Raw genomic sequence first — 22,454 nt, 5'->3', positions numbered from 1 at the left:
TAAAAATGGTTCAAGTAGGACTGACCTTTTCTTCTTGTTTGATAAAGATTTGGAAAGACATTTCCAATTTTGGGAATGTTTTGCCATATGCAGTGCTTATGAAGCAGGTCTTCCGGTCCCACACTTTCACTTATGGTATGCCAATGTTTTTCTTGTCGGGATAGCATATAAGTTTGCAGTTGGCAGAAAAAAGAGAAAAGTACTTATCATGTTTTATTTTATGTAAAAAGTATGGCCTGACTATCAAACACAGGACGGCAGGGTTATAACAGGGTCAAAATCAAACAGATACATATTTGATATAGCTGCCATGGTACATTTTTATTTTCACAGACCATTCCATGGTGACAATGTATATGGTGTGACACAACAAAAGCTAATAACAGGGAGTTATTAATTAGAACAACCTAACAATATCACATATTAGAGAAACATTCAAAGTGAGTGAGTTGGGTTTTGCGTCGCTTTTAGCAATATTCCAGCAAGGGACACCAGAAATAGACTTAACACATTGTACCCATTTTGGGAATCGTACCCTTAGCGTGAAGAGTGAACACCTTGACCAAAAGGCTACTCCATCACCCCAAGAAACATTTAGAGAAATCCAAAGGTGACAATTGTGGATATTTATACACCTGCTGTTTCAGAGCATCATGGCATCTGCACCCAAATGGGTTTACAATCCTGAAAAAAATTGTGTTCTGTGTGTCTTTTGTCTTTTGTTAATTTCCAAATCAAGATGGTTACCGTATTCGACGTAATAAGCGCCCAGGGCGCTCTCAAAATTAGAAATAGGGGGCTCTTATTAGAATATTATTTTGGTGAAAAAACAGAGTTTAAAGATAGATTTCATGGTTTATGCTGACAGCCTGAATATTCATGTACGACAGATATATTTTTCAGAATTTAATTGCCCATAATTCAGATTGCATATAACACACGAGTGCGTATCATACACGAATAAATAAGTCTTGTGTACATTGATCAATCGGAAGGGGTGCTAATTGGGATTGTTCACTAGCCAATATATTAGCAAATATCGCCATGGGCGCTTATTAGAGCGGGGCGCTTATTATGTCGAATACGGTAATAGGCCTAAATCAGGGGTTAATAGTTCACTCAGCAATCACCTGGCACAACTACCAAAATAGGGGTTGTCACATCTTCCTGCAGAAAGGTATCCTATTTGAATAAATGGTTTGATGTTAATGAGATTTGTTCTTGAATGGGCCATCAAACCTTCTCACTGAATTAAAGAACAGTTGAATCCCATTGACCCTAGTGACCCCTGATTAGAGAACGGGAGAGCTACAAATTGATTGGACCAATGTGTCAAGTGAAGCATTGCCTGCATCCATAACAGGGCAAGGGCCCCAGGGGCCACAATTGAAGGAGAAAATATCTGAAGGGTCATTGACCCAGTTCTGTTGCATTTTGTCACAGTTCTGATCTCAAGGTGTATATTATTGCAAGATGGTTCCATCTCCTTGAGGCAAGGGAGTTAACTGACTGTAAAAGTCCAGTTTTCACCCTTGCCGAACTAGGCTGGAATTTCTGGGCTCGATTGTAGTGCCACCATTGGCTATAACGAGTTATGTCCCTTCGATATCCCACCTATAGACCAATCAGATTCCACCTCTTATATCACTTGCATTTGTTTCAAACAAAATGGCCGGCGCCCAGTCAAGACGATTTGATCGATAATAACAATCGTTTTTGTAATATAAAGGGTCTTATTTCACGAAGTGCATCCAAGTGATTCAAAATATGAAAAGATTTGGAAAATATCTGTTGACGCCGCGTTGGAGGTACACATGCTTTCCAAATCCTGCAATCGACTGAAATCCGCACTGCACTTTATGAAACCGGGTGTTGATTTCATTAAGCGAAATCTAGCCAAAATGTAACTCCATAATTGCAGCCTAGTTCGTCAAGGGTGAAAACTGGACTTTTACAGTCTGTTAACTCCCTTGAATTGGGAAGATGGATGGTTCTGATGTCAAGGTGTATACCAATATAGGATAGTTCTGACCTCATTATGTATACTATTGAGGGATAGTTCTGACCTCATTGTGTATACTATTGAAGGATAGTTCTGACCTCGTGGCGTATACTATTGAAGGATATCTCTGACCTCATAGCGAATACCACTGAAGGATATCTTTGACCTCATGGCATATACTAGTGTAGGATCGTTCTGATTTCTTATGGTACACATTATTATGGAATGGTTGTTGTCTCATGGTACATAATATTTCAGAATGGTTCTTGTCTCGAGGTACATAATATTGTATAATGTTCTGATCTAATTGTATATAATATTTCAGAATGGTTCTTGTCTCGAGGTACATAATATTGTATAATGTTCTGATCTCATTGTACATAATATTTCAGAATGGTTCTTGTCTCGAGGTAGATAATATTGTATAATGTTCTGATCTCACTGTGCATAATATTGTATAATGTTCGGATCTCATTTTACATAATATTGTATAATGTTCTGATCTTATTGTATATAATATTACAGAATGGTTCTGGTCTCAAGGTACATAATATTGTATAATGTTCTGATCTCATTGTACATAATATTGTATAATGTTCTGATCTCATTGTACATAATATTGTATAATGTTCTGATCTTATTGTACATAATATTGTATAATGTTCTGATCTTATTGTATATAATATTACAGAATGGTTCTGGTCTCAAGGTACATAATATTGTATAATGTTCTGATCTCATTGTACATAATATTTCAGAATGGTTCTGTTCTCATGGCATATATTATTGTATTATGTCCTGATCTGATGACACATATCCTGCACTTTGGCTGATTCCCTCTGGTTTAGTGGTGAGTAACCAAGAGTGAATACACTGTACTGAGATGAGTAACGACACATCCCATGTACTGACAGTCTAGAGTTGACGTGAATAGGCTACAACACATACATCTGATAACTGACAGGCATCCAAATGACCTAACAGGGTATCCTCTGGAATCTCGAGGTTATTGATCTTGGGGGAGCTGAGAGTAAGCAGCATGGTTCAAAACTGAGCGAATGTCGTTGGTGGAGGATACCGGACCATGGCAGGAATTCACTAGTGCAGTCCCCAATCAATAACTTATCTGTTGCTATGGTAACCAGTTCCCCCCACTCGTACTCCTAAAATTCAATACAACCCCATGCCGATTGATGAAAACGGTCTGCAAAGCCTTCCACACATTGCGCCGCAGTGGACGATGGAGGTCTTTCACGGCGCTGATGACACTCCCGTCGGGTGGTTTGCACGAGGGGCATTGCATGGAAGAACGCTGTAGAATGCTAACGGACAATACGGGATATCCCTCCGCTCTGGGGTCATTTTCATAATAATCGAGTTCAACATAAGAACAACAGTTGGAAGGATCTTCCTGTATAGTCACACAACCAAGATAATGCGTAAATTAAAACAAAACTCGACGTTTGACGAGTGGAACGTGAGGAAAATGTGAGCTTACCTCAAATCGGTCCGTTTCCCCGATGTCAGCTGCCTTGGCACAGCTCAAACGATAGAGATTGATTTTTCCTGACGCAAGCTCCTCTCCGATCCAGCCCTGTCTTGGATTGGAGCCTTCTCCCTGCCCATTGCTCATGCAGAACTGTTGCCATCCATGGACAGATCCATTGTCGCCAGAGGGGTGGCAGATCGATTCCGAAACAATTAGACCAAAGCCCTTCATAATTCAAGATCGTTGTTGCATGCAATTGCGTTAGAGATGTAGACTGAAGAATTGCCGTCAGCGGTGTTTTGGAAAGATCCGTCACTTGGGAATATGCAATGTTAAGTGTCTGTTTGAACATTACGGGCTAGTTCGATATTCCATTAGTATCCACCACGATCCAAGACCATGGTTATCACGATTACAGATTCCTGTTCGTGGATGCCTACATTTAAGAAAACATCCCTAAAACGACCAGAAGACGGAGTTCTTTTTGACTGAACACATGGACGCGAGATCAGGTGTTAGAAATCGGCATACCTGAGCATGTATTTTATGTAACCTTTGTAAAAAATAGTTTTTTTATCCCACAAAGCCTTCAGAAAATAAATTGGATGTTAGTGTGAATACGCGCCAGTATGACCTTGAAAGAAATCCAAATTAAAATATTTGTTTCTACAAAATAATATACATTATCTGTTGGGACAAAAATTTAGCTTCCGTTGAAGGTCATGTCAGTGACAGATCTCATGTGAGCAGGCCGATCTCATGTGGACAGTTGTTCCGTAGTCCCGTTAGTCGCCCCTTGGGACAAGCATAATCGCCTTTTAGGGCAAGCATGGATTGCTGAAGGTTCATAAGTCGGATGCAACCGCCAGTTGTCCTCGAGGCAGTATAATTATGGTGTACACATGTTATCTCTATTCTCAAATGACAATGATGTCATTAAATGACATCATTATACGCACCATCGTATGACGTACGCACTACCGCATTATGTAAGCACCGTCTTATAACGCACGCATCATCTTACGACTTACATGTTGTCGTATGACAAACGGACTCTTATGGCGTGCACACTATCTTAGGATAGTATATACTCAACAACAAAAGTTCCTGTGACACCAATATTTTAGTGTATTTTTCAAACAAGTAAAGTTTGGTTTTCAATATTGTAGTACATGTATGGAATAAAGTCACAAAAACGCAACTGCTACAGAAAAGCATGCATTCCATGCAAAGGTTGACTTTTAAGCAAGCCCAATTCATTTCACTACCAATGAATGGGAATAAAAACGTGTGCGTTAACGGGATTCCATATGCATTGTTTAGCATCGTGCTGACAACAACCACTGAGAAAAACAACAAAATTACGCAATTATTCAACATTACGAAATGCCACGCCTGTCCAAAAATGAGCGTCTGCGAGCCATTGGTATGCTTGAAGCAGGATCGAGTCAACGTGATGTTGCAAGACAAATTAACGTACACAGAAACACTATTTGTTGTTAATGACAACGTTGGCAACAGACGAATGCAGTCAGAGACCATCCTCGTAGTGGCAGGCCACGCGTAACCAATATTCGACAAGACAACTGGATTCGAACACCACACCTACGAAATCGATTCCAGCCAGCAACAGTGACTGCAAGAAGCATCCCTGGCCTTCAACGAATATCTTCACAAACCGTACGTCGTCGCCTTAGATGTGCAGGGATTGCCGCCAGAAAACCCGCCAGACGTCCCATTTTGACAGGAAACCACCGTCAAGCACGTTTACAGTGGCGTCTACGCTGGACGGCCATGCAGTGGGGACAAGTTCTATTCACTGACGAGTCTCGTTTTCACCTCAGCCACAGCGATGGACGGATTCGAGTGTACCGACGTCGAGGTGAACGTTACGTCAATCATTGTGTCATGGAAGAAGATCGGTTCGGGGCGGCAGCGTTATGGTATAGGGTGGGATTACAACAAGACAGAGGACCCCTTTGATAGTGGTAGAGGGAAATCTCAATGGACAGCGCTACCGCGACGAGATCATCGGCCCTGTTGTTCTACCGTTTTTGCGTCGTCATGGCCCAGACATTACCTTTCAACATGACAACACCCGGCCTCATATTGCTCGACTTGTTCAGGATTCTCTTCAACAAAACAATGTCATCCCCTGGCCGGCTCGCTCCCCTGATCTCTCACCAATCGAGCACACGTGGGATGAGATGGATCGGCGCCTTCGAAGTCAACCAGGTGTTACACAGACACTCCAGGAACTTCGAAACATGCTCCAGCAGATATGGACAGATATCCCACAGGACGCCTGGTCCATTCCATGTCCAGAGGTGGACACACACGCTATGGATGTGTAAATTGACATTTTGACATGTTCATGTTTTTTATTTAATCACGCATTTTCTGAAGTCAGTATGGCAAATTAAACCATTTGAAAACTTACAGGAGTCTTTTATCTGTTGCGAACCGAAATTGTTTCAGATTTGGTAAAAAACATAACTTTGCATTAAATCTTATTCAGTGTCACAGGAACTTTTGTTGTTCAGTATATATGTCAAGTCTAGATTACTGCAGTTTATGAAAATGAAGAAATTCTCTGGGCCCCTTGTTATTATACTTTATGAAAATAATTTTACAACTGTTGTTTCTGTAAAATATTTTCATTGCAGAGACTATATGTTGGTATAAGCTAAGGTGAAATTATGTTTAAAGTGGCTATGAAGATTATTTCACTCGTATAGCCACGTGTATGCATTTGTGTGTGACTTGTTGTACTAGTCCAGACTTCTGCAGGTTTGAACAAACCCACTGATATACCATGACACATCCTAATATGGGTATCCCCACCCCACCCAGGCAGGGAATCGAACCACAGACCTTCTGATTTCAGGGAAGACGCTCTATCCACTTGACCACGGGGGCAGTTCACAACGGTGTCCAAAGGGATGGTGTTTTTATCGTACACCGACGCTAGACCGTTGTTCGTTCTATCAACCACTGTGTAGTCAGTTCAATAATATACTATTTACAGAAAGTCGTAAAACGGTTGTCATACTGCTGACTGCGGCGTTAAATAACATTCACTCACTGAATATCGAGATATGTTTATGTGCCCAAGACTGTCTATGACTCAATGACTTCAGGAAATAGACTCGCCTGATGTAATACATGTATCCATAAAATAGACTTCACACTGACATGCTGAATATTTGATTATATTAAATTTAACGGCTAAATATTACGGCCAAAATATCCAAAACTAAATAGATTGTTGTTTAAAGTACCACTCATCAATATTCAAGCTGTATATAAGCATGTTTGGACAAAACAAACCAGTGATTGATATCATGAGCAACGATCCACACAACGGGGAATGATGACACGCAATCAACCGAGTCTGACCACCTGGATCCGTTATGTCACCTCTTCCTACAATAAGGGCTTCTGTGGACCAATTCCAACCCGGAATACCCACGAGACCCCCACCCCCCAGCCGTCGTTCACTGTAGATAATATACCCGTGAAGATCCGGGGTAGAATAGGTCTTCAGCAACCCATGCTTGCCGTAAAAGGCGACTATGCTTGTCGTAAGAGGCGACTAACGGGATCGGGTGGTCAGGCTCGCTGACTTGGTTTTTTGCATGTCATCGTATCCTAAAAGCGTGGATCGATGCTTATGATATCAATCAGTGGATTTTCTTGTCCAGACTCGATTATTTCCACAGCTGGGATACTGATGGGTGCAGCATTAAACAACAAACAAACAAACTGTAGATAATATGTTCAGATGTATAAGTACAGTTAGATATGGTATACGGTACGCATCTGCTCGGTAGGCGAAAAATCTCTCTTATGCTATGAACGACCAAAGCCCTCTCTCTCTCTCTCTCTCGCTCTCTCTCTCTTCTCTCTCTCTCTCTCTCTCTCTCTCTCTCTCTCTCTCTCTCTCTCTCTCTCTCGTGCTGTAATCGATCATTGTTCAGTACTAAGCAAAAATTCCAGATAAGTCAACGGCAAACTTTGAAACGAGTTATACCAGTTTCATCCAGAACGAATTCCGACTATTGTTCCGCGTGGGTCGGTGGAATACTGCCTGCTAAGAACGTGGCCAATCAATACGAGATAGGCTCTCTTAAACCGCCGACAATCGATATCGAAATCAGTCTAAAGTTGACTGAACAAGAATCAGCACAAGTCATTTCGCGTATGCGTAGGATTTTATGAACGCATCGTTAACTAATCATTCTCAGTGTGTTTTAAAAGGACGTTTCCATATAAAAATTTTTTTGTTGCTGTTGGTGTTTAACGCCGTTCTCAGTAATAGTCAAGCTATATGACGGCGGTCTGTAAATAATCGAGTCTCGACCAGACAATCCAGCGATTGCCATCATGAGCATCGACCCACACAATTGGGATATGATGACATGCATCAACCAAGTCAGCGAGCACCAAGAAAATCAATGAGTCTGACCAACCGATCCCGATAGTCGCTTCTTGTGACAAGCATTTGTTGCTGAATATCTTCATGGGCCTTCCTAACAAGAGAACGAGATGGGTTTAGGGCCGCTTTGAACAGTATTTCGGTTAAATAACAGCGTGTCAGCTTGATGTGGGAGGCAAGTCCAAAGTGATGTAGGTCTTAGACGTTTGCAGCTTTGGTGACATCCATGAGCACAGGTTGGTGCTGACAAATCTAGAAATACTATCAGGACGATCCGGGATTCGAACCCATGATCATAGTTTTCTGGCAAGCTCGAGGGACCCAACACTGCACAGCCATAGGCGATTAGGCCACCTGTGCTCTCTGCTTCAAAATGACACCGATGAGTTGCTGTCTAATAAAAATAGAAGGTTCTGGTAACGACTGTACCCTCTATGGATCCCAGGACAGGTTATCTTTATACATATTGACCGTTAGTGATTGCACACCGAAGTGGACATCATGATGCGGTGATCTGGCTGGTTGTGTCCCTTTCGACATGTTTTATCTCTTCCAGATCATCAGTTATCCAGGACCGCCTCCGTGGCCTAGTGGCTAGAGGGTCTGCCAGACAGCGACAGGTCGGTGGCTCGATCCCCTTGCCCCGTCAAACCAATAGACGTTAGAAATGGTACTTGTTGTTAACCTGCCTTGTGTTCAGCATTTTTCGGATCAAACAAGGACTTGTCGGTTCGTAGTCAGTATACTTTGTCTGAGTGGGGTATCCATGTTAAAATGCGATATGGCATCTCAGTGGGTTAGCACTATATAAAACCGGCATTAGTCCGGACTAGTACAAACATCCACACACACAAGTACATGCACGTTGCTATAAAAGTGCATTTATCTTGATGCGGCGTTAAACCCTAACCTCTCCAGATTATCCAGGGTACTATATCCATACGGTCGTGATAAATACCCGGAAACTATTCGATGGCGAACAGGATAGGGATAGCATGATGTTAGAAATAGTCGTCCAGTCAAATTGCTAACACGATCCACAGACATGTTGAGCAAAGTTAGAGATTGGAGTGGTTAATGTCGACATCTTCCCGAGGCAAAGGAGTTTATCTGACGGGATCGGGTGGTCAGGCTCGCTGACTTGGTTGATGCAAGGTGTCAATCACTGGATTGTCTGGTACAGACTCGATTATCTACAAACTGTCGTCATATAGCTGTAATATTGCTGAATGCGGCGTTAAGAAACAAACAAGAAAACGTATACACCTGAAGATATATGACGGCGGTCTGGAAATAATCGATTCTGGACCAGACAATCATGAGCATCGATCCACGCAATGAAGTGTTTCCTTTGAATTCCAGCAGTGGCTATACAGCCAACAGATTTATTTGTGTGTTGGTTAAAGACGTAAAATTTCACCATGTGTCGCCAGCCTGTAAATAATCGAGCCTGGACCACACAATCCAGTGAGTGATATTATGAGCAACGATTCACACAGTCGTGGCGCGAGGGCACGCAGTCACCGAGCCAGATCTCCCGATCCATTAGGTCGCGTCTTAAGCCGCTGGGGACCAAATAAACCCTGAATGAAAACAGAAATGCTTGAAAAGTGATTTTTAAATAAAATAAATATAGATACAGTAATGTACGGTTATAACGAACTCAAAGGGACTACTAATTTTAGTTCGTTATAACCGTAGTTCGTTATAAGCATATATACAGCATAATACAGCTAATTATCGGGACCAAAAAAGTAGTTCGTTATATCCGTCAGTTCGTTATAAGCGTGTTCGTTATAACCGTAGTTTACTGTATATATAAATATATATATAAATTGTTTACTGGGCATACTGGGTGTTCTAAAAACATATGAGCCAAAAAAAAAAACTCTATAAAAAAATAGCGTTGATGTATTTAAATATGATGCTTGTAGATATTAAAACTTTTTCTCGTCGATGTATGGCTGAAATAATGCCGATGCGACGTTTTCACTCACTCACTCTAACTCAAAGTGCCGTGGATCCCAAAAAAGTGTTTGCTCCCATTCAGAGAAAAGGGTGAACATTCGGAAACGCTGACTAATTCTGTCTCAAACAGAAATCTCTGTGTAGGATGTCAGTCAAATTATACGTATCAACTGATAGAAAAGTAGACGAAGTGTCGAGCTCATGAATGTGTACATATTCTTCTGTCACCAAGTTAAGCAAATTTACAAGTAATGTGTTTTCTACATAAAATAGCGGTGCCATATGAATTTGATCCCTATGAAAGTATCCCCTGTGCATATCGGTGTCTACTCAGCATAAAGCATCCCTTTATGCTGAGTAGACACCGCGGGATTTTATTTGTCTCCTGGGTCAAAAATATTCCCCTTCAATGCAGTAAAACGTCCCTTCGCCATAATGGTGACGATCTCCAAATTTGTTTTTCATGTCTAATTTTGACTTGGGCATTTAAAACGTTTATGTTTTCATGAACACTGTAATAAAAAATAAAGACACCATGCATGTTATGTATAATCACGAACTCGTCAATATATTTCACAATTCATCATGAAAAACAAAACAAAATATGAGCGTAACACACTGGTTGTGTTCAAAAACGTCCCTGTCACAAGGAAACGATCCTGACATTACCAACTGATAACCGACATTGACAAAATGCTCCTGGTTTAAATTCATAATTGCGATATTCACATTCAATTGGGATAATAATATTTCGCAAATGGTTCATTGTGTTCCCACGAGCATATAAACGTGTTTGGTCCCATTGCAAGTGTTATGTTCCAACTGTATCCGAAACCGTTATGTAGGTGTGGTCCGAATAAGCCGATCAACATGATCACGTTTCACTGTACACGAAACTGAGCAATCGTGATGATCAGCAACAGAAGGCGTGGACAGCGTGTAAGGGTAAGGGAAATAACTCTGTTCAAGCTTGTTGCATTCTGTTTCCCTTACGACTGTTTTCAGAACATAGAAGAACGTTAAATGGCACTTAGTGAGGCGAACTATGTGGCGATAAGGCTGCATAAAATATCGTAACTAACCTAGATGTATTTTGTGTAGCAGTGACCAACCCAGTTTGTGAAAGCAATTATCGGTGAAGACTTAGAAAAGGAACAGATGTGTTACTTTAATTTAACACAAGGCTTTTCACAAAGAAATGTGGCGTCGGTAAAATAGTCCGAAGGGTGATTCTTACATGTACGGGGGAAGCCATCATAGGTATTGTAGAGCTAGTAAACATAGAACAAACTAGATGATATTATGATTCATACTAATTAATACTGATCATAATTACCCGTTCTCCATACACATGCGTAGAGGGCACTACCTGAATATTTCCCAGTGCCACGTGCCTCACTTGAAAGCGACGAACCCGCAAGTACAACAAATGGGAATTCCCAATAGTGTGGAAAAAGTGAATGAGTGTTGTTTTGTGCTTCATTCTGCAATATTCCAACTATATGTACCGTATTCGACGTAAAAAGCGCCCCGCTTTAATAAGCACCCACGGCTATATTTGCTAATATATTGGCTAATGAACAATCCTAATTAGCACCCTTCCGATTGATGTATACAATGTATACACAAGACTTATTTATTCGTGTATAATACGCACTCGTGTGTTATGTGCACCCTTAATTACGGGCAATTAAATTCTGGAAAAAATATATCTGTCGTGTATAATACCCACAAACTTTTCTTTTGTATCATTTCAGGCTGTCAGCATAAACCACGAAATTTACGATCTTCCAACTCTTTCACCAAAATTATTTTCTAATAAGAGCCCCCTATTTCTAATTTTGAGAGAGCCCTGGGCTCTTATTACCTCGAATACGGTATATCATAGCGATATAATCAAGTCTGGCAAAATTATCCCCGCGTACGTTAACATACATTCGACAAGTTTACACACAGAGATCCAGGTTTTATAGTCCCCATTAAGGCACACATTTGGTGGAAGGTACCTTCTCTACCCTGGAATCACCCCGTGTCGATACCAGCAGACAGTACACCGTCATACCCAAGCGCTGATTGAAAAGGACGGGTATTGTTTGTGAACACAAGTTACCATAGTTCTTGATGGAAACAAATAATCAGCAAAACAATTTTGCTCATGGTCTCGTCAAGATATCACTAACTGTTTGTCGTTGAAGGCCGCACGCAGCAATATTCCAGCTGTATGACGGCGGGCTGTATTCAATAGAGTCCAGACCAGACAATCCAGTGATTGACATCATGAGCATTGATCTATGCTGAGTCCAGACCAGACAATCCAGTGATTGACATTATGAGCATTGATCTATGCTTATCTATGACCAGACAATCCAGTGATTGACATCATGAGCATTGATCTATGCTTATCTATGACCAGACAATCCAGTGATTGACATCATGAGCATTCATCTATGCTTATCTATGACATGCATCAACCAAGTCAGCAAGCCTGACCATCCAATCAGTTGAGTCGCATCTAACGACAAGCATGGGTTGCTGAAGACAAATCCTAACCCGGGCACAAATCACCGACTACGTTGTTGCATTGCTATACACGTTTCGTATCGGCTGTCACCAATGCAACCTCCTTGTTGTAATGCTTATTCAGTAGAGTATGTATAAATGTTCATCGTTTAACAAATGTGATTCACGCATGAGAAAGGTGATTTACAATAGACAAGAACTTTCTTGACTATAGTGCTATATATGGTTCTGAGCTCAATCGGGGCGGTCGGGTAGCCTAGTGGTTAAAGCGTTCGCTTGTCACGCCGAAGACCCGGGTTCGAATTTCCCACATTGGTACAAGTGTGAATACCATTTCTGGTGTCCCCAGCCGTGATATTGCTTGAATATTGCTAAAAGCGGCGTAAAACCATACTCACTCACTCGAACCTCAGTGAGTAGTGATATCGCTGCGGGAGCCTGCACGTTGCCCGTTCTCAATAGATATATTCATTGGAAGTTGTGCAAGAGGAATTCTTCCACAAATTTTGAAATTACTCGATTCTGACTGGTCAATCGGAAGTTATGAAATCAGAATAAACGCCCTCTGATTGAACAGACGATTTGACGGGTGCATCACCCCAGAAGTTAATATTTACAGATAAGTACTAATTCTTTTTCAGTCATTGTCGTACCCATTTCGGTTCAGTTCCAAATTCCATCTAGCGCGGTCATATCTACATGTAGTCCAGCTCGACACTGACAACACAGAGTGTGTATCTCCGAATTGTTTTCTGTCGTTCGTTTCACATAACTTTCCATGGACAGCCTAATGTTGTTGATAAGAATTAATATGAAAGGGGGGGATTTCATGAGGTTGAAGAGCAAGGGAAAGGTGCTAATTGTGGATCCGAACCACCGACTATAAGATTCTGGAACGCCTAAGGGACGCAACTCTGCACATTGAACCTCACGTTGCCCTCTTAACTGGTATAACTACGTGCAGTAACCGCCGATAAATAAATAAAGAAAGAAAGATTATTTGGTGCGTGTGTTTCTGTATCATGTATTAAATAAAAATTGGGAACGCTGTCAATAGTTTTTAAGCAAGTAGACATTCGTATCAAGTTTATAAGATTGGTTGATCGCATCGACAACATTGTCCATTAAGTAGTGAACAAATTTAACTGCGTAATCCAATCGCAAAATCCAATAGTTCACGCACTTAAGAATAATATATATGCCTCTTCACTCTAAATTATCTTCTCCTGTTGTTGGTGTTATGAGTATTCGATTTTATATTACTTTGTTGCACCAGAAAAAGTTTATTGACAGACTAGACTCTATTTGTATTTTACTTCATTATATGAAGTAGCGCACGGCATATAACAATAGTTGCATGTTGAATAGTATCAGTGACGTCATTGGATAGCCTTCCCAATTCGCCATTTTGTGCAGATATATTTACATCCAGCATATTCCACGTTTCCAAAATGGGAAATACTTTCCTTAAATTGTTCACTGGCTTGTTTGGAAAGAGAGAGATGCGAATATTGATGGTCGGTCTTGATGCAGCTGGAAAGACAACAATTCTTTATAAACTGAAACTCGGTGAGATCGTCACTACAATTCCAACCATTGGCTTCAACGTGGAAACAGTTGAATACAAGAATATCAGCTTCACAGTGTGGGATGTTGGCGGTCAGGACAAGATCAGACCCCTTTGGAGGCATTATTTCCAGAATACACAAGGTTTGATATTCGTTGTTGACAGCAACGATCGGGAGAGAATCGGCGAAGCGAAGGAGGAGTTGACCCGAATGGTAAATGAAGATGAATTAAGGGAAGCTATCATTTTGGTGTTTGCAAACAAACAAGATTTGCCTAATGCAATGTCCGTGAATGACATCAGAGACAAGCTAGCCTTACCCTCCTTGAAAGGCAGAGAATGGTACACTCAGTCAGCATGTGCTACAAGTGGAGATGGATTATATGAGGGACTTGATTGGCTTTCAAATAAGTTGAAAAATAAGAAATAAGAAAAAGCTTCAACGTTGTTTCATTTTACATGTGTATATGGTGTTGTCAGGTGCGAAGATATGGGGACCACACACTTTCTTTAACTTTTCATCAAGAACGATCTATATGGCCTAGTCTTTTACATGTGTGGAAGCCCTATGGGAAGCCAATGTGAATGTTGAGAATCTCAAATCAATGAGATCAGCTTTTTCTGGTGTCAAGATCAACACTTCAAGACGACAAGAGAACTGAAAACAATATCATTATTTATTGCATGGACATTTAGAATCTAAACATGCTAAAAGTAAACAGCTTTTCTGAAAGCAGATCGGATGTCCATCTCACACCTCCAACCTCGCTTTACCTGTTGTAGTGTGTGATCATATTTGTAATGGGCGATCTTTGCAAAATTGGTCACGTGTGTGTTCTTAGATGATTAGGTGTCAATGTTTGATTCATTTCACCAAGTAATCTGCAAATCAAATTACATATTCTATTGGTGAATTTCTATTACAAGCCTGTAGTAGGAAGTATGCCCTGTCAAAATGTTATCTCGCCCTGTGATATTCATCTTGCCTAAATTCAGGGAATGCTTGCCAACGCAATCAAAATCATCAGTCCTGTACAGCTGTTTGGAAAAAGAAGATGCTTGATAGTGGTATGATGGCATTTATGCTACCTGTCAGTTTCATCATAATACCTGAGTTCAGATTATGATACAATCTATTCAACTGATTCTGCCTATCATTCCACTTACTTTGCCAACTAGAGAAACATGTTTGACTAAATAGGCACAATGTATGGAACTTGTGTAAGTGTGTGTACTCTGCAAAATAGTAGTTAATATAATCAAGACCCTGAAAAATCAAGAAGTCATTGTCTACCGTTTGTGTGACTGGCAACAAGTCCCAGGACATGCTCATGCTTCCAAAGATCGCCCATTTCCATGGTGTATGCAGTGAATCTCATTAAGCCTGTGTCTCACAATATGTATATATGTATCAGACTCGAAACAACAGAGAAATAAGGACAACTCTTTGCAGATGTATATATTTCTTTTATTCATTTGTAGCATAAGAGAATTACAGGTAGTCACATTGATGTCATTGATGATACCCCCCAAAAAAATCACTATTTTAGAAATCAGATTTTTATGAATGTTTATGAAACTAGTCCAAGCATCATGAAAGCCAACTGATGTTTCAATTAGAAAATCCAAACGTATTGTGTATATTTGAACTTGAAGGACTGAAATCATGGAATAAATGGTACGTAGTATTACAATCAGTACTGTGTTGTCTTTTTGTGACAATGTTACTTTTTTGTTAGAAAAATAACCTTTTCAGGGATTTATCTAGACCTGCCCAGAGGCCCGTATGCAGCCGCAACTCAGCAGCAATTGTCAAATGAGAATTAAAAAGGTCATTTTCATGTAAGTATTGTCATAACTAATGTTCAGGTGACTCGTATTCCAATGATTACAGAACCAAAAATGAGGAAGAGGCTTAATTTTACATGATTTTATTGAATGCAGTGTTAAAATACCTCTTAAATTAAGAAAGATAATGACTTAAAAAGAAAACTCGGTTATGGACAAAATACCTGGTTATATCCCAATTTGCCTGTCGGGGTCACTTAGTTTGGAATCCTAGATAAATCCCTGCCTTTTTCTTATGTCATCAGTGTTCCAGTCATTGACATTGTGGCTCTGCAATTAACTGTGCAGATCAGAATCTGATTATTGTGGGTTTGAATCTCAGATTCACCTAGGGGGCACAGGTGGCCCAGACGTCTAAAGCGCCGCGATTCGGTGTGCAGAGTTGCGGTCCCATGGACACGCCAGAAACCTATGATTGTGGGTTCGAATCCCGGTTAGCCCCAATTATGTTTCTACGTTTGTCAGCACCATACCCGTGCTCGTGGGTTTCACCGAAGTTGTAAAAGTCTGAGACCTGCATCACTTCGGGCTTTCCTCCCACATTAAGCTGACACGCCATGATATAACTGGAATAAGCAACATTAAAACCCAACTCAATCACTCACTCACTCAGATTCACCTATATCATGATTCTTGGATTCAGCCCTTTAGGTTGTTTTTTTTTGTTATGGAGCCAAGCAGCTCCTGACATGAATATTTTAGGAGCCAACAAATATCTAAACAGATATTGTCACCAGCTACGTTGACCTTTATGCAGCCAAGTGGCAAAAAATAGATAAATTTAGGTTGCTCATCATTGATTTAAGTCACATTTGGCCACCAAAATGGTCACTATTTAGAGGACTGGATTTTGTCAGCACTATATTCATGATCGAGGGTTCGAATTCCAGTTCACCTCAATTGTGGCTGTAGGCCTGTCAACACCATAACAAAAGTGGTAAACATCCGAGACCTGCATCACTTCAGGCTTTCCATTTGTATTACGCTGAAACGCCATGATAAAACTTGAATAATGTTCAAAGTGGGGTTAAACCCAACTCACTCCTTGCACATGAACACGATCAAGCTGATGAGGTGCTATGACCATGATGACTTAAATACTGTTCAAAGCAACATTAAACACTACTCACTCCTTTCTCTTGTACATAATTTTTCATAAAGGTATGACCAGTAAAGATCCAGGGTAGAATAGGTCTGCAGCAACCCATGCTTGCCATAAAAGGCAACTGCTCGTCGTAAGAGGTGACTAACGGCGTGCTGACTGGGTTGATGCATTTCATCGTTTCCCAAATGCGTGGATCAATGCTCATGATGTCAATCACTGGATTGTCTGGTTCAGACTCGATTATTTACAGACCGCCGTCATATAGCTGGAATATTGCCGAGTGCTGCGTTAAGCAACAACCAAACTGTTCAAAGCAACATACACCACTCCTTTCTCTTGTAGATACATTTTCATAAAGGTATGAAATTCCTTTTGATGGCTCACCTGACAAAGTCCGATGAGCTAAAACATGACTGGTCTGGCGGTCCACCTGACGTTAACATTTTGGAATATCTCTGATACTAGAAGGCCTATGAACATGATGAAGCTGAAGTTTTGCAGGAATGACTCCAGCTATGGCATCTTTTGTGTGCTCACATGTTTCCTATCAACCACATTGAAACATTTAGGACACCCCTTTTACACTGCTATTTTCTTTAAAAAGGTCTTTGCTGTACACACGAAAGTCAAGAAGGTAATATTTGGGCTCAGTATGGGGCAGCGATAAAGATTACTTTCAGATTGGTCTAAAAGTTGGTTGGGGATTCTTACAGTTGTGAGATTCTTATTGCGGTATGGTATGTGTAGCTACTAGTGGTCAACATGTCATTTGTTTTATTTTTTATGTTATTAGAGCTCCAGATAACATTTTGAGCAATCAATTTTTTACTCGTAAGGTTTCTATTTTAATTGGGTCATTACATTTTTCATTGGATAACCAAAATTTTTTCACTCATCTATTCATCACTCTGTTATGTTTTTCCCAAAATGAGTACCGGGTAAGCATTTTGAGATTTCAAAAAAAAAATGAAATCATGTTTTAGGTGTATATAACAGTTCTAAACACAGGCTTGACTCGGAAAGTAAATTAGCTCGTAATTGTTTTTCGGAAATAAGCTTTGTTGTATGCATGCTGAAAAAGCTTCATTGGGTGTTTACGCGAGCTGTTTTCAAACAATTGAGTTTTTCATTTAATGCATGCGTTTCTGTGTGCAAGTTAATTGAAAGTACATGTATTTGGGTTTTGAATAGTTTTGGGGGCTATTTTACGCAGCTTATCTCTAGCTCTGTGTTATAAAGTTAGTTATATAGACTACTCTATTTATTTGGTTCTTAAAACTTCTCTGAAGATAGTTTTGTATCCTACTTTTATGCAGAAAGTATTTGGATATCAGTTCTTCAGCAACTTTGGTTCATGTTTGTTGTTTATATTTAATTCAGTTTAATCAGTTGACACCTGCAGCCATATTTATTGAATTTGTCTACAAACATTGTGTAGTAATGGCAAAAAGTAGGTTTTGTATATGTTTGCCATGGAAACCGAACTTGACTTGGAACCCCCAACATTTTGAGTGACAGAAGGAGAGGCTGTTGGCGGGATGGTCCAGGCAACGTTTCACCATCCTATGCCCTGTTATGGAGGAGGAAAAGGTGATACATGTTCAAGCAGGCCTAAACTGTTGAGATGGACAAGGCCAAGAAACACTTACACTGGCCTTCTGTATTGCCAGGCATGGCAATGTCACGATGGCCTGATTCCACCCAATCAGAAATCCAGTTTCTTTAAGTAGAATGGGTTGTAGGTATCAATGTAGTCCTGCACCATGACCGTGGAATATATTTATTTTATGAAAAAATAATAATCTAGAAATGCATACAAAAGCAAGTCTAGCCAGCTCAAGCTAGCTCTATTCCACAAAATCAGCATAGGAATTTTTTTTATTTTTAGTGTCAAGAAGGATATTGTGTAATATAAGATTTCAGAGACTAAATGTTAGTCTAGTATCAATGTGGTGAGGCCTCATTCAGGGTACCGATCTATTTTGATAATATAAGACACTGAACACTGTTTCATTTGTCACATTTGAAAGGATTAAAATGATTCCAAAGGGCAGAACTGGCAGTTTCATTGTATTTATGTGAATATATAGTCAGTTGCAGAACCAAATATTCTGTAAAGTGTAAGGTGAATAGGGTAACCATGGTAACTGACTAACCGTAACTATTTGATATGCGACGAACCATTGATGCATGTATATTGGAAATGAATATAAACTGAAAATGCAAATTGTTGACCTGCCTTTGTGGTTTCCAGGAGCCAACTGCATAATATATATATTGGTACACAGCTAACTGTCAGTGTGACACCTGTTTTGACACCTCGATCAATATTCCAGCTACATCAGAGAAGCCGGAAAATAATTGTCTGAGCCAGATAAACCATTCATCCTGATGCTATTTGTGTATATATACTGACCCTATCTGTGTGTGCATACTATCTGTGTGTGTATACTGACCCTATCTGTGTGTGCATACTATCTGTGTGTGTATACTGACCCTATCTGTGTGTGCATACTATCTGTGTGTGTATACTGACCCTATCTGTGTGTGCATACTATCTGTGTGTGTATACTGACCCTATCTGTGTGTGCATACTATCTATGTGTGTATACTGACCCTATCTGTGTGTGCATACTATCTGTGTGTGTATACTGACCCTTTCTGTGTGTGCATACTATCTGTGTGTGTATACTGACCCTATCTGTGTGTGCATACTATCTGTGTGTGTATACTGACCCTATCTGTGTGTGCATACTATCTGTGTGTGTATACTGACCCTATCTGTGTGTGTATACTGACCCTATCTGTGTGTGCATACTATCTGTGTGTGTATACTGACCCTATCTGTGTGCGCATATTATCTGTGTGTGTATACTGACCCTATCTGTGTGTGCATACTATCTGTGTGTGTATACTGACCCTATCTGTGTGTGCATACTATCTGTGTGTTTATACTGACCCTATCTGTGTGTGCATACTATGTGTGTATACTGACCCTATCTGTGTGTGCATACTATCTGTGTGTGTATACTGACCCTATCTGTGTGTGCATACTATCTGTGTGTGTATACTGACCCTATCTGTGTGTGCATACTATCTATGTGTGTATACTGACCCTATCTGTGTGTGCATACTATCTGTGTGTGTATACTGACCCTATCTGTGTGTGCATACTATCGATGTGTGTATACTGACCCTATCTGTGTGTGCATACTATTTATGTGTGTATACTGACCCTATCTGGGTGTGCATACTATCTGTGTGCATGCTGACCCTATCTGTGTGTGCATGCTGACTATCTACCGGTATGTGTGTATGCTGACTATCTGTGTATGCTGACCATATCTGTGTGTGCATACTGACTATCTGTGTGTGTTGACCCTATCTGTGTGTGTTGACCCTATATGTGTGTGCATACTGACTATCTGTGTGTGTGTGCTGACCCTGTCCATGTGTGCATACTGATTATCTGTGTGTGTGTGCTGACCCTATTTGTGTGTGCAATGAGTTGAGAGACTCCAAACAGAAATGATCTAGTAGTCACTGGGAAAAAAGATATCCTCAGCTTTCCTTACTCTTTACATGTCTAATTATCAGTGAATATACAGCTTTGACTACAGCAACACACCAGCAGTCTGTCTATCAGTGGATGACTGAATATACAACATGCCACAACTCAATTATGTACAATTAGGTATTCTAGAATATGCCAACTGTCATGATGATGGAATTCTATTCAAACATTCTGATTGATTAACAACAAAAAGATGTGTGACAGTGTTTTAATTGTTTTCTGTTATTCCCGGGCATGAATACATGTACAATTATGTCTGTGTAAAACTATCAGTAATAAAAGTGTACATAAATTTTGGGAGCCATGCGTTACCGCGCGTAGTAACCGAAGTAGCGCTTTATCGAAGAGCGCAATAGCGAGCGATCACTGTAGTTGTGTTGACATGTGACAGAGAGGCTGCTTGAGGAGACTGCCATCTTTGTCATTATTATCAGCATGTAGCTGCATTATCAATAGCTTGATGAACTCGCAATTTAATTTTCCCCATGGGGTGTCCGGGTTAGAATAGGTTCCAGCAACCTATGCTGGTTGTAAGAGGTAGCTAACTAGATCAGGTGACTTGGTTCATCATGTCCTGACCCGTGAAGATCCGGGGTAGAATAGGTCTTCAGCAACCCAAGCTTGCCATAAAATGCGACTAACGGGATCGGATGGTCAGGCTCGCTGACTTGGTTGATGCAGGTCATCGATCCCAATTATGTGGATTGATGCTCATGATATCAATCACTGGGTTGTCTGGTCCAGACTCGATTATTTTACAGACCGCCTTCATATAGCTGGAATATTGCTGAGTGTGGCGTAAAACAACAAACCAAAAATCATCATGTCCTCGTACCGGACACGGTAGATTTCTGCTGACAATATCAATCACTGGATTGTCTGGTCAAGATTTTATTATTTCAGGCCTCTGTCATATGGCTGGAATACTGATGAGTGTGGCATTAAACAAACAACCAAACAAATCACTAGCCAGACAAACTAATGTAGCTACAAACATGTATACATCATGCAAAATATTAATGCAGTTTTCAAGCACATGGTCAACCATTAAACAGGATTTCTGGGTCTTTTTGCTGTTCATATGGTTGTCTGAGAAGGTACTTCAATATACCCGTGGTACATATATCTATACAATAAACCTATCCTTCAGAAAGTGTTTTTACAAAAAAATCAGATTCATAAATATGTACATTTGCTGTAAAAGTATATACATTTTCCAGAAAATTGTTAATGTCTCAGACCTGCCTGACTTCATCGCTACATTAAACCCAACTCACCCACTCACTTCAGAAAACCGTTTGTACATTCTTTTAATTTTCTGAAAAAATGTTTCCATGGCTCAACTGCATGTTGATTTATAATTAATAGTAGACATTAGGGAAATGTGGCTAAGTAGTTGATAATTAACAATTAAAAATGGTAAATACAACACAATATTTCGGGTAAAGAAATTTGATGATGTTTTTGAGACAAAATAACATGTGACAGCTGAAGTGACTTCTGTATTAGTCTGTTTGGTGTATGTACATAAATAATAATGGGCTGGATTCCAAAAGGCCATTATTTCTGTATATTTTAATCAAATTGACTACTGGTACAACAATTTAATGGCTCTTTACCTATCAATTTTATCCAGTGTGGATTCCACAGCCGACCACCTCCTTAGGGCCTTTTTGCTGGTGACCATTTTGTTTGTTTAAAGTGTTGTTAGGCAGCACTCAGCAATATTCCAGCTGTATGATGGCGACTAGGTATGGGTTGGTGTTTGTTTGTTGTTAATTGTTGAACGCCACACTCAGCAGTATTCCAGCTGTATGATGGTGACTAGGTATGGGGTGGTGTTTGTTTGTTGTTAATTGTTGAACGCCACACTCAGCAGTATTCCAGCTGTATGATGGCGACTAGGTATGGGTTGGTGTTTGTTTGTTGTTAATTGTTGAACG

General features: G+C 40.2%; 2 protein-coding genes across 5 annotated transcripts in view; one reads left to right on the top strand and one right to left on the bottom strand.

The window, feature by feature from the left end:
- The window catches only part of LOC124134910 (synapsin-like), a 143,035-nt gene extending 139,422 nt beyond the window's left edge, over positions 1 to 3,613 (bottom strand). For all 4 annotated transcript variants that reach the window (XM_048396866.1, XM_048396865.1, XM_048396868.1 and 1 more), the window contains exon 1: positions 3,501 to 3,613. The gene's annotated coding sequence lies outside the window, so the exon portion shown is untranslated. The remainder of the gene's footprint in view (positions 1 to 3,500) is intronic.
- A 10,169-nt stretch (positions 3,614 to 13,782) lies between these two features.
- On the top strand, positions 13,783 to 15,681 carry LOC124134900 (ADP-ribosylation factor 1-like). The gene has a single exon (XM_046499998.2). It carries the CDS (start codon positions 13,869 to 13,871, stop codon positions 14,412 to 14,414), a length of 546 nt encoding a protein of 181 aa, XP_046355954.1. The 5' UTR covers positions 13,783 to 13,868; the 3' UTR covers positions 14,415 to 15,681.
- The last annotated feature ends 6,773 nt before the right edge of the window (positions 15,682 to 22,454 follow it).

The sequence above is a fragment of the Haliotis rufescens genome, unplaced genomic scaffold (assembly GCF_023055435.1).
Source record: "Haliotis rufescens isolate VD_foot unplaced genomic scaffold, xgHalRufe1.0.p SCAF_16, whole genome shotgun sequence".
Taxonomy (NCBI): Eukaryota; Metazoa; Mollusca; class Gastropoda; order Lepetellida; family Haliotidae; genus Haliotis; species Haliotis rufescens.
Note: the sequence above shows the minus strand (reverse complement) of the source record. Positions and strands in the feature narration are given on the sequence as shown.